General features: G+C 65.5%; 1 protein-coding gene across 6 annotated transcripts in view; it reads right to left on the minus strand.

Annotated features, from left to right (window-relative positions):
- ADGRB1 (adhesion G protein-coupled receptor B1) overlaps positions 1-13,307 on the minus strand; it is a 79,985-nt gene that overhangs the window by 18,673 nt on the left and 48,005 nt on the right. For all 6 annotated transcript variants that reach the window (XM_087864551.1, XM_087864550.1, XM_087864549.1 and 3 more), the window contains exons 18-21: positions 9,754-9,895; positions 3,650-3,753; positions 1,215-1,317; positions 381-531 (exon numbers count right to left, since the gene is read on the minus strand). In XM_087864551.1, coding sequence (XP_087720677.1) covers positions 381-531; positions 1,215-1,317; positions 3,650-3,753; positions 9,754-9,895 — 500 coding nt within the window. The remainder of the gene's footprint in view (positions 1-380; positions 532-1,214; positions 1,318-3,649; positions 3,754-9,753; positions 9,896-13,307) is intronic.

Consider the following 13,307-nt stretch of genomic DNA (forward strand, 5'->3'; position numbering starts at 1 on the left):
AAAAATAACTCATTATCTGAAATTCAAATAGAACTTGGCGTCATATTTTACCTGGCAACCCCATGGAGGCACCAGGAGGACAAGGGCAAGGCAGGGGGTGGGGGACAGGGCCACAAGGGGCAGGGGCTGCAAGGGGCAGGGACAGCGGGCAGAGACCGGGGAGGGGGGACGGGGCCGTGGGCAGAGACCAGGGAGGGGGGGAATGGGACCATAAGGGGCAGAGACAGAGGGCAGGGGCTGCGGGGGGCTGCGATGGGACCGCAAAGGGGTGGGGACAGTGGGCAGGGGCTGCGGGGGGGGGCGGGGGACAGGGCCGCAAGGGGCGGGGACAGCGGGCAGGGGCGGGGGGGGTCCACCACCCCCTGCCCGGCACCACTCACCCCAGCCCAGGCAGAGGAAGCGTTTGCGGATGAGGCGGTTCCTGAGGCGGCCTGTCACGGCCATGTAGGACTGCCAGGCCTCGGTGAGCACCCAGCAGAAGGACGACAGGAAGAAGAAATGCAGGAAGGCGGCCACCAGCGTGCACACCACCTGGACAGGGCAGCTGGGTGGGTTAGGCGGGGCGGGTGCCCGGTCACCCGTTCCCAGGCCTGCCCCGGGGGAGGGGCTCGGTGAGGCTAGGAGAGGTCCAAGCCCGGGGTCCGCAGTGGTCATGTGGTCAGAGCCCCTGGCACAAAGCCACTGAAGGGTCACCTGGTCTACTGCCTCGAGGTGGCCTGTGGAACATCCGGTGTCCCTGCCCCCCCGGGGGGGGTGTGCCACTGGGTCCACAGACTGCCAAGGACAGAGACCTTCCTGGCCCCCTCATCCTCACCCATCTGGAGACACAGCACGTGCCCGCAGGAGCCCGCCCGAAGGCACTGCTGTGAGCCCATCTGCCCAGCAGGTGGTGAACTCAACCCCCAGGGAGGGCAAGTCACCCCCAAGGACGCATGGCTATACACAGACAAGACGACAGTCCAGGCCTCAGTGGCAGGCCGGGGGCGGCTCGAACCAGCCCATCTAGAAGTGCCAGTCCAGCCGGAGAACTCCAGACACCATGTCCCCACGCCGAGGCCAGGGTCCAGCCGCAGTCAGAGGAGGAGAATGAAGGACTCCATGCGGCTCTAGAACTCTCCTCCCTAAGCTTCCCTGGGATCCTTTTGGGGTCCTCACCATCACCCCATCCCGCCTGGGTGCACTGGGATGTGCAGAGAAGGGCAGAGATCACATACCTTATTGCGGGTCTGGGTCTGCCCGATGAGGATGAGGGCATTGGAGGAGATGATAGACAAGCAAAAATTGATGAGGATGACGGACCGCTCCGAGCGGATGTACCTATGGGACAGAGCGGGCTCAGTGCCCAACGGGGCCTCATCTCCACAGGCACTGGGGTCCTGTGGCCGTATCAAGACTAGAGCACTACCTTATCCCTGCAGACATTGCTGCTACTGCTACCATCACCTCCACCATCACCATTGCCTCCACCACCACATCACCATCATTGTCACCACTATTATCACCACCACCATCACCATAATCACCACCATCACCACCGCCACCATCACCACCACTACCAACACCATCACCACCACCATCACCACCATCACCACCATCACCACAATCACCATCACCACCACCACCATCACCATAATCACCACCATCACCACCACCACCACCATCACCATAATCACCATCACCACCACCACCACCATAATCACCACCATCACCACCATCACCACCACCACCACCACCATAATCACCATCACCACCACCATCACCACCACTACCATCACCACCATCACCATCACCACCACTACCATCACCACCATCACCACCATCACCATCACCACCATCACCATCATCACCACCATCACCACCACTACCACCGCCAACATCACCACCATGATCGTCACCACCATCACCAACACCACCTGTTCCACTCCACCACATACTAAATTCTGGCACACAGTCAGGTGCCAGGGAGGGCCATGGGAAAACGCCAAGCACAGCCACCTGTTCCTTGTAGGGGTGGCTTATCCTTAGAACTGCTTCTCCTTTTTGTGCAAGATGCTCTCCCTGTCTTTGGATCTCTTGAACACAGCTCATTTCCAGGGTCTCAGTCTCTGCCTGCTCCTGGCTTTCACCCCAGCTGTCCCCCTAGCCCCCAGCCTTCCCACCCTGTCTGATCCCGACTTTGACACAGGAAGACAAAGTGGTTCTGAGGGTGGGCCTCAGAGCCTATGCCTGCACCAGCTCAGCCACATCCTGGCTGTGTAACACCAGGCAGGTGGCCCAACCCCTCTGTGCCTCAGTCTTCACGTCTGTGAGATGGATGGAGGGAACAGCACCTGCTGCTCGGAGCTGTGGCTCAGATTAAAGGGGCAGGATGCAGGAAGCATTAGCCACCATCCCTTTGGCTCCCGTTTCCCAGTGCAGCATCCCAGTGGCCTTGGGGGCTGAGATCCCACCAGGTGGTGAGCAGAGAGTACAGGGCTGCGCCTCAGGGGCCATGATGTGACCTTGGGCAGGTCACTTTTCCTCTGTGGGTCTCCATTTTCTCATGGGGACCATTGGGATGGGGTCCTGACTGTGGCTCACGGGGCAGGGACTTGGCCAGCAGAGCTCGGGAAGGAGGTGCTTCGAAAGCCATGGGCAAACCCCTCAGAACCGCAGCAGGCAGGGCTGGAGGGGCTGTCCCAGACCCCCTGCCCCAGAGGTCTCCAGAAACAGAAGCCTCCGGGGAGGGGCTGGGCAGGTGGGGGGCTGGGCGGTTTGGATCGGCTTCTGCCCTTGGGCAGGATGAGGAGGGGGAGCTGGGGAACACAGGCCGCCTGCCCCCACTGACACATCGATCCCTCCTTGCTGGCCTCGGGGAGCAACATCAGTTCCACTGCCATGGGTGGGTGACCTTGATGCAGACTCCCTGTGCTAAACTTCTGCTCCGAGCAGCTGAAGGCAGGGCTCTGGGGGCAGGGAGGGGAGGCCCGTCCCGCAGGCACACACTCGCCCTCACACACCCCGACGCTGAGCCCATCCTGGCCGCGCGGGCCGGGCTCAGGCCTGCACGTGTACATACACGTCCCTCCCCCCAAGAGCAGGACACCGCTGCCTCACCCCAACCGGGCCTGGTGAGGCGGTCCGGGGGTCCTGTGATGAGGCCCTGTGGCCTGGGGGAGGGGAGTGAGGGGCAGGGGTGCGAGTAGAGGTTCTTGCCCTGAGATGCGACCCTGGGCTCAGAGAAGGCTGTGGCCTTGCACGCCCCCGTGGCAGGACACAGAAGGTGGGGCTCTGAGGTCCCAGGGTGGGGTGCTGGGCGGGGAGCCCACTCAGAGGGTAGGAGAAAGCGTGGCCACCTTCTGTGGGCAGCAGTGCAGGGCAGGAGCAGAAGGGCGCCCGTGCCCCACCCCGTCACTACCGTTCGGCGTCCAGGGAGCGGCACTCGGGCAGCGGCTGGGGGCTGTCGGAGAGGCAGGGGACAGAGGGGAGAGGGGGGCGGCGGCGCAGTCCGTCCGCGACAGCGGTGGGCAGGGGAAGATGGGCGGATGGCGCTGCTGACTGGGCGGGAGCTCTGGGCCAGCCCAGCCCCGTGGCCGCCCTCAGGGGAGAAGGGACGAGACCGGACCCCCCCCCCCCCCGGCCCGCGCGTGGCCCCAGCACCCGGCCCCACCTCCACACGGACACGTAGATGATGATGAGCATGAGCAGGGTGAGGGACGACACGCCGCAGCCCACGATGAGCGTCACCGACGGCGCCGCCACCTTCTCCATGTTCTGAGGGTTCCGGGGCAGAGAGACGGGAGTGAGGCCGGGGCGGTGCCGGGGGGGGGGGGGGAGCCCGCCCTCTCCACCGCGCCCCGCCCCGTGCCCCCTGCGGGCCTGTGCTTCTGGGGGGGCTGGGTCTGTGTGCACCCCCCGCCCGGTCACTGGTCTAATTAATCAGAGCCCCTGCCAAGCCGGGCGACGAACACCTTGTCTGCACTTCACGGACGCCCCCAATTCCAGGGGAGGACCATCTCCCCGTGTCACAGACAGGTCATGGGGTGCCAGCCCCACCTCAGGGACAGCTCTCCCAGGCTGCGTGCTTCCGGAATACCCGCCGAGAGCAGGACACGGGGCTTCCTGGAAGGGCCCTTCCGAGCCAGCTGCATCCGTCCGGCCTCCACTGCCTCAAAGCCAGTTCCCACTCCGAGCACCTGCTGCCCCACAGCCCCGCCAAGCACCCCTGTTCTCCACTCCTCCCTCGCCCTCCCTTCTGTTCCGCCAGATCCCTGCGCTGCACCCCTGCCCCCCGACCGGGCCCAGCCCCTCACGGCTCTTCTCCAGGCTTGGCCGGAGAATTCTGTAAAACGGCATTAGAGATCGCACCCCTGCTCTGCTCTGAGTGCCCCCTGCCCGTCCACCCCCTCCCCAACCCTCTGAACGCTCCAAAGGCCACTGGGCCCGGCCTGGCCCCCTTTCGCCTCCGTCGGGTGAGACGCCCTCCGGCGCTGCCGCCTCCTTGCTCCCGCCACTGCAGAGGTGGTCCCTCCACCCAGAACACCCTTCCCAGCTGCCATGCGGTGGTGCCTCTGGGTGGGGGGGCTCGGGCTGGACGATGGGCCCAGCCGCTCCCCACCATGTAGCCCTGAGCGCCAGCTGATCCCCGCTCACGCGTGCGTCACGTGCTCAGGCCCTGCCGCTGCCTGACCCCCGCAGTCCACGCCGGGGGCCGCTGCACGGTGGGCAGGGCACGAGCACGAGGACAGCACGCACCTGCTGAGGAGGGAGCAAGGCTCCTGTGCAACGAAACCAAGGACACTCGGAGGGACTGATGGCGGTCTCTGCAGCCCCTCCCCAGCCTGCGGCCTCTGCGCTTGAGGGAGGAGGTGCTCTGCTGGGGACACGGGGCTTTCCAGGGGCTCCCTCACCCTAAAGGGGGCACTCCTGTCCCTGCTCCAAGTCTGACTAGGCTGACACCCTTCAGAGCAGCTCTCTGACCCCTGCTGATCCCGGCAGGCTGCCCAGGGAGACCCTCCCACTTCACTGGCTTCTGGAAGGCCCGGCCCAACTATCCTGCCCCGAACTGGCGCCTTCTACCTTCCTTAGGCCCCTAGAGTCAGGGCTCCTGAACGGGGTGCTCCACGGCCGTCCCACCTGCGCTGCTGCCCCCACCCACTGCCAGCGCGGTGCGCCAGCCATGCTGTGCCCTCCACCCACGTGCATGCTGTTCCTGTGGCATGGACTGCCCTTCCCTGCGCTGGAAACGCCCCCTCCTGGCCCCCAAGCCCTTCTGGGTGTTGCTGGGTTCCAGCCCGGGGCCCGCTGCTGGGGGCGACTTCCCGTCCCTGCGGCCCGGTGTCCTCCCATTCCTGAGCCCCCTCGGGCTCGGACACAGTCAGTGCAGTGCTAGATGAATGGAGGAGACAGGGAAGGCAGGCTCCGGGAGAAGGGAGAAAGTCAGCCAAGGTCGCCAAGCAGTCAGCGGTCCCTGGAGGCACGGCCCAGGGTGCGGCTCGGGCGCAAACTTGTGTTTCCACGCAGGGAGCTGGAGGACCTGGGGAAGCGGGGGCTCTGGGCTGCGGCCCGCACCCTTGAACTTGCTGGGTAACCTCGAAGCCCGGCTGGCCACGTGGGTCATGGGAGGCCGAGCAAGTGGCTCGCACCCGCTCTGTGGCTGGCTCTGGCCCCGACCTCTGTGGCCATCTGCCTCCATGTGCCCTCATTCGGCCTGGCAGCCACATGCCCGCCAGCTTGCCCACCTGCCCGCCCACTCTCTCCTCCTCTCCACCTGGCTCATCCGTCACTCCTGACAGCCCCGGCCCCGCAGGTTCTAGATGATGTGGGGAAGGGAGGGAAGACAGAATGAGTGGGCAGGGGTGCCAAGGAACGCTAGCTCTTGTTGGGAAGGTTGGAGTGGGGACCTCCAGGGCAAGAGATTGGCCCCAACCCACACAGAGCGAGAGGGCAGAAGCCAGCCGGCCTCCTGCCGGAGACCGGTTCCCTAGCCAAGTTTGGTGCCACCCCAGGGCCTTTGCACATGCTCCCCTCACTGCCCAGTGCTCTTCCTCTGACCTTCACACGGCTGGCTCTGGCTTCAGCTTAGATGTCAGCACCTCACAGAGACCCTCACGGAAGGTTCAATCTGAACCAGCCCCTCATCTCTCTGCCCCATCATCTTGCCTGGAGACTCCCCAGGGTACTGCCCCCCCCCCCGCCCCACACCCAGGGATCCTCTCTGGTTGTCTCTACGGTTACCGTTAGTTTCTACTACCTAAACTCCCCACTTTCAATCCTCTCTTAAGCCCTCTACACATCCGATGCGTCCTAAACACAGATCTCCTCCTCCCCACGTCTGCTCTCCCGTTACTGCTCCAGCACCACCCATGGCTCACAGCTCCCAGGCAAACTGCCCTGACTCCCAGTCACACGCTGAGCCCTGACCCTGGTGAGGCTGGGGCTGCCCTTTCAGGTCCATCACAGCCACGCACACAGCAGCAGCAGCCGTGCCTCTCGGGCGCCACTACCCGCCAGGCTGTGCGCAGTGCTGTCATCACTCGCTGAGTTCAGTCCCACTGCAGCATGGACGCAGGCAGCATCGCCCCCTCACAGATGTGACTCAGAGCCATTACTCAACCTTCCAGCGGTCAGTGGCACAGCTGGGATCTGACACTCCGGGTCCACGCACAGCTCGGGCGGCAGTGAAGGGGGGACGCCTGGGTCCATGCCCCTGCCTGGGATCTCATACCTCCCTGGCTCCTGGGGTGCGGCCACAGCACCCCATCTTCACCATCAACTCTTGGCCCTTGTCCTGGACTCCAGTCCCCTGTGGCCACTCCAGTCCCCAGGATTCCCGATGCCCCCACTTGCTCAGACCCAAATCCCCACCCCCATCCAACCTCAGCCAGGGAAGAGGCAGGTGGCACCCCGTCTCGCCCCAGGCCCAGCCCACCTCTACCACCACCCCACTGCCGGCTGGGGTACTCTGCCCTCACTCCTGCTGGGATCCCTCCGAGACCCCAATCCCACTACCATCCTCTGTCACCGCCCCCCCAGCCACCCCACTCCCCACCGCTTTCGGGATGCAGCTCCATCTCTCCCTGGCACTGGCCTTGCACCCCGCCCTGCCCTCTGAGCCCCACCTTGTCTCCCACTTGCTTTGTGCCTTCCTCACCTTCCCTGGCATGACTGTCACTCCTCTCTACTAAGCTCAGCCGGTGAACTCCTGTTCACCCCTCAGGGCCCCACTGTACAAGTCCTGCTCACGCTCCCCTCCTAAACCGCCCCCAGGGCAGGAAGGAAGCTGTCAGGGTGCCCCCAGAGCATCGGTCCCTCCACCCCGGGCTGCCGCCGGCCTGTCTGGATGCAGACCCCGTGCTCCTCCCGGGCAGCCCCTCACAGACTGCATGACAGCGGTCTCACCGTCGTGCTTGGGCCCTCCCACTCAGTGCCCCTGGGGTCAGCCCCAGAGCCGGCCAGGAAAGGAGAGGGCGGTGTGCACTTCGACGGCAGGCTGGCCGGCTGGCCCGCACCAGGTGGTCTTTCTGGCACTCTGGCTCTGAGCTCGCACCCGTGCCCGCAGAGGGGTCCCGGAATTCGGCCGGCCGACGACTATACCATCCCATGGATGAGGAGACCAAGGCTCCCAGCGGCCGGGCAGCTTGACTCTGGCCTCAGCTCCCCTTCTGGGATACGGGGAGGGGGTCCCACCTTCACGTACACCGACAGGGTGCAGGGGCCGACACCAGAAGCCCCCCAACTGCAGCTGCCGACCCCCCTACAAAACAAGACCTCAAACTCCTCACAGACTGAGACCTGCCCACCCTGGCACAGCGGCCTCCGAATGCTCAGCCCTGGCGGCACCCGGTGCAGGCCAGTCTCCTGGGAGAGGCCCTGGGCCCCAGGCCTCAGCTCCTGGTTTCACCAGCATCAGCCACCCGGCGCTCACCAAGCCCGGCCTCCGTGCCGGAGCTGACCTGGAGCTAAGCCCCTGACCGGGGGGCCACCTTCTCGGGAAGGCATGGCCTGCAGCACGCAGTGGCCCCCATGCTGCAGACCCTGGTTCAGCAGGGCCCCCTCACCTGGTCCGCCCCTCAGGCCCACCCTGAGTAACACACGACCACTGCTGTCCGACGGGGGAGGAGGCGGAAGTTCGGAGGGATGGAGCCCCAGGCTGGAGTCACGGTGTGTGTGGGACAAGCCTGCGTGTCAACCCTTGGCCACACTAACCCTGGGCACACACCCCACTCGGGAACACTCCCCTGCCCCTCGTCCTTCCTCCACACTCTGAAGGATGAGCACCCACCCGGGGACCCAGGCTGGGCCCTGCTCTGCTGGCTCTGGCCTCGCAGGGACTCAGGAAGCCCCCAGCCCCATTGGCTGCTCCCCTGTGCAGAAGAAGCCGGCTACTTTAGCACTGATGACCACCTATGCAGAAAGCCACCTCCTCCAGGGAGCCCCCAGGATGGCCCTGGCTGCTGCCTTCAGGGCCCTCCCCCAGAACCGACAACACCGATAGCCCTGTCACGGGGACAGTGGGATGAGGAAGAGTGCACTGGAGTCAGGGCCAAGAGCACAGACCCCTGTCCATCGACTTGCCCAAGACCTTGAGCAAGTCACCCTCCCCATGGCTCAGTTTCCCTACCTGTCAATGGAAAGTTTCAGTGGCAATGACCTCTAAGGTCCTGTTCAGCTCTGCCCCCATGGGGGACCCTGGTTGACAACACTGCCCTCCCTACCCATGTTCCACTGGGCAAAGAAATGGTGGGCAGAACGTTCTCAGAAAGGCTTGGAGCCATTTTTCACATCAAACCCAGGATTCCCTGAACGCAGAGCTGTGCTGCCCCCATTCAATGAGGGCCAGCTACCCCAACCATCCAGGAAAGCTGCATCCCCTTCCCCAGTCTGTCTTCCACATCTGCTGCTCAATGATCCTTCTATGCTGGGCCTGGACCCAGGGTCTCAGTGAGCGAAGACCCCAGCCCCTTTCCTTCCTGGGTGGGGGGAAAGGCGCTCAGTGGCTTGTGGGGGGGCTTCCTAGGACCCGTGAGTGGAGCTCAGCCCTGGACGAGACAGCCCATCAGTCCCAGCGGGCCAAGCCCAGCACCCAGGGCCCCAGCCCAGGAGCTGGCCCCAGATGCCGTCGCCATAGAAACCAGCAGCCCCCACAAGAATCACGGGAACAAAAAGGAGGCCCCTGAGATGATGGGGCCTTCCCCAGCAGAGCTGTGGACCTGGGCCAGATCCAGCACCCTCAGCCACCCCAGGACACAGACCTGGGGACATGGCTGCCTCCAAAGACCAGGTTCCACTTGGGGAGGGTGGGAAAGGTCTCCCAGCAAGGTGGCAGCTCCTTCCCCTCCCTCTGCTTGGCAGGCCAGGGTCCTGTCCTCCAGCTCAGGGGAGCACGGACCAAGTGAAGGGGTATGCCAGCTCTGCCAGGCCAAGCCCTCCCCCAGTCCTCAAAAGACTGGGCCCAGCCTGCCTGGCTCCCCTGAGGATCCGTTCCCTCCAAGGTCCCAAGCCCCCAAGAAGAGTGGGGGAGACTCACCCATCGGTCCCTGGGGGAGGGGGGTGCACAGTCCCGGGGGTGGGGGCAGTCCCCAACTCCACACTGCCACCCGCCCAGCTCCCACCCATCCTCTCTAGCGGCCGGCCGGCCGCCAGGCCACGGGGGCGGCCAGGCGCACCGACCCGGGCAGGGGTGGGTCCAGCCCCTCCCGCGCCGGTCCTGCGCCGGAAGCGCCCACCCCGCGCCCCCCGCGTCCCCCGCGCGCGTCCCGGCCGGGGTCTCACCGCGTCGGCGCTGAGCTGGGCTAAGATGGCGAAGGTGGAGAGCCGGTCACAGAGGCAGCGCGTCCGGAGGGCGTCGAGGGGCACCGTGCGGCAGCCGCGCCACGACCAGGGCCCGAGCTGCGGGGGGGCGGGGGAGGAGGGCCTGGGGGGCGGGACACACGGGGTTGGTGGGGGGGACAGGGGCGGCGTGAGCGGCGGGCTGCCGGCCGCCAGGCCCCCTGTCCCCGCCGGCCCGCGCCCGCACCTGCGCCCGCAGCCGCGCACCCGCCCCGCCGCCGGCCCCCGGAGCCCCGCGCCCCATGGCCGCCGCCGAGCCACGGGAGAGCGAGTCGCGGGAGCGCGGGGCGCCAAGCCCTGGCCCCGCGCCCGCCGAGCGCCCCGCCCGCCGCGCCCCCCAGCGCCGGAGCCCGAGCGGGAGCCGGAGCCGGAGCCCGCGCCGGAGCCGAGCCGAGCGGAGCCGGGGGCGGCGGGCGGGGCGGGGGCGCGCCGGGAGGGGTGCGGGGGGGGGGGTGCCGCCTCCGCCCCGGAGCCGGGCGCCGCGCGGGTGACCTTGGGACCGCCCCCGCCCCCGCATCCACCTCCGCGGGCTGGTCGCCCCTGGCGTCCGCCTCCCCAGGCGGGGGACAGAACAGCCTTCCCCGCTGTCTAGAGAGCCATGATTGCGCCTTTCCATTTCAACGCCAGGACTGGAAGACTCCGCCGCTCCGCAAACCGGTGCCCGTGGATCCAAGTCCCCCACCCTGCACGGCCGACCGGCCTGTCCAGGAACTGAGGGGTGTCCAGCCACGCACATGGCCCTGCGCTGGGCCTGCCTCGTCTCAGCCTGCAGAGGGTGCCCATGGAGGGCCGCGAGGGGGGGTGCTGGGCCTGGGGGCTACTGGCTAGGGGTGTGGGGACGGGGCTCCAGGAGGTCTAAAGAGGCCAGATGGAAATCCTGCAGTTCGGCATCCACAGCTGGGAGTGGTCTTGTGAATCCAGGGCCACAAAAGGCCTGCCCTCTCCCCCAGATAACTCAGACCCCACGCCTCCTCTCGGGACTTCAGGGGAAAACTCCAGGTCTCTGCAGTAAGGGTCTTGCCAGGACCTGCCCTAGAATCAAGCTGCAGCTTCATGGCCTCTCAGCCCCAGCACAAGGAGGCTGCCGAGTGCCTTCCAGGGCCGGCACCAGGACTGCTTCACCCTAGCCCTTCTGCAGGCTTGGCAGATGGGGGCTGAGCAGCTCCCTGCCCAGTGCTCTCCCCACAGGAGCCCTGACCCGGCGCGCGCGTGCACACACACACACACACACACACACCTGGGAGTGGCACTTCTGCTCAACACCTGGGTTTGCAAACGACCAGCTTTGGCCACCTCCTCACTGTGTCACCTCGGGAAGTCCCCTACCCTCACCGCTAGCTCCTGCTTCTTGAGTTCTGATGGGGAGGATGAAGTGAGCACACACCCGTGCGGCACCCTGCACGGTGCTTGTGTGCACGTGTGAGCATCTCCAGGAATGTTCAGGATCACCAGCTGCAGGGATCTGAGAGCCCCAGACGGGTTCTGTTGCATTGGAGATGTTACACAACCCCCGCTCTGAGCTTCAGGCCCCCGGGGAGAAGGGATATATTCTGGGCTGGGCCGGAAGCCCGGACATCCTTGCTCTTTTGATTCCCTTCCCTCAGGGAAGGACCTGCCCCCTTTATACAGAGGAGAAAAACTGGGGCCCAAGGGGGCTAGCCGAGGTCACAGTGGCAGCAAGGCAGAATTTCAAGGCCCAGGAGCCAGCCGTAGGCTCTGCAGGGTGCAGGCTCTGCGGGGTGCATCGGGGCTCTGTGGCCCTGGAACTACCCCCCACCCCGTGCTCCAGCTGGCCTGCTCTGTCTCTAGAGTTCAGGGGAAGAGAGCATGTCCCTCTCACAGGCACTGTGGCCTGATCGGGGCCCAAAGCTCCCTGATCGGGGAGCTCAAAGCTCCGTGTCAGGGGCCTTCCATAAATAAATGCGGAGGTAGCCAGGAGTCACAAAGGGGCACGGAGCGGAACCACAGTCAAAGCCTGGTAAGGTTCCACCAGAGACCCCTTCTCCTCTTCCTTCCTCCGGAGAAGGAAAGACCACTAACCACAAACCAGAACCAGGACCAGGACCACGGAAGGAACTCAAAGGGAGTGTGGGGTCCTGGAGAGTCCTGAAACTGCAGGGATACCCCAGGTCCAGCCTGGTCCTCCCCACACCGTTGGCCAGAGGTTTATCAGGGCCTCGCTGGGGTGCCCTGGCGCACCCCAGCTCTCTCTCTCTCCATCCCCCAGCACCACGCAGGACAGGGACACAGAGCGCTAAGCCCTGGCCGACCCCAGTCCCCGCCACTGCCCTGTGTCCCCCCTCCCACCAGGAGTGCCCTGTCCTCATGCCCGGAGCTGTGTATGCGGCCACCGCCCCACCTGCACAAGCTGCTGACCAGACGCTGAGCCAGCCAACGCGGCACAGACCAGAATATGCCGACAGCGCCCGCCCCGAGAAAGAGTCCTACAGACCACTCCTCTCTCAAGCTGACAGCTCGCCGGGGACATCAGCCCTGGAGCTGCTTGTAAGAGCAGGAGTCCGTGGCCAGCCAGTCCTGGGTTCAAATCACAGCTATGCTTCTCACCACTCAGGCATGGCCGCTGCCTCTGCTCCCTTCCTCTGAGCAAAGCAGGGGGTGGGGGCATCCGGAACCCGGCTCTCCTGCCTGGGAGGACAGGAGGGGACGGCACCCTGAGGCCTGGGGGGAGGGGAGCCAGGCTGGCCAGGGCCGGCAGCCTGGTCGGTTTCCAGCCAGCGTTGGCGGGTCTGCAGGGCGCCAGGCTGAGAGCTGCAGGCCACCTCCTGGGAGAATGCCAGCCCAGGCAGGTGGCCGGCCCCGCAGGGCTCCTGAGGAGGACGCTAATCAGCTTATTGACCTCCCAGAGCAGGGGATGGACAGGGGGGCTGCTGCCCAATTTGCCTGCCCTGCAGCCTCAGGCCACAAAGGGCACAGGAAAGCGTCCACCCCTGGGCCAGAGAACTGGCTGCTCGGGCTGGCAGTCCCAGAGGCAGGCAGCTGGTGGTCACTCTGGAAGGTGCCTGCCTGGACCTGCACCGAGGGGGCGGGGGCTCACCGTGACCCTGCAGGACTGCAGTGCGGGCGCCCTTGGCCCCACCTCTCCCTGACTCCCACAGGCTGCTGTCGCCCGTGTCAGGGGAGCACGCTCGGGCGCCGGACACGCAGCACAGGGACCGGGACCCTCTCCTTGCTCCCTCCCACACCTCAGTGATAACGGCTTCCGGCTTCTGGTGCATTTTGTCACTGAAGCTTGGCAATAGCCCTCAGCTCCACTGTTGTAGATAAAGCAACGGAGGCTCAGAGAGGGGGTTACTCTTGCCCAAGGCCACACAGCAAGACAGCAGCAGGGCCAGCAGATAAGCACCCGTCCTTATCTGACACCTGCTCCCGGCTTACAACCTCTGGACCACTGGATTCTGAAGAACAGACCTGAAAGGGATCCGCAAGGATAACCTGAGACACGGAGCAGAGAGAGGTGACCTGCCTGAGCGTCCCTC

Source organism: Ursus americanus, chromosome 9 (assembly GCF_024610735.1).
Source record: "Ursus americanus isolate L20-20 chromosome 9, mUrsAme1.1.p, whole genome shotgun sequence".
NCBI lineage: Eukaryota > Metazoa > Chordata > Mammalia > Carnivora > Ursidae > Ursus > Ursus americanus.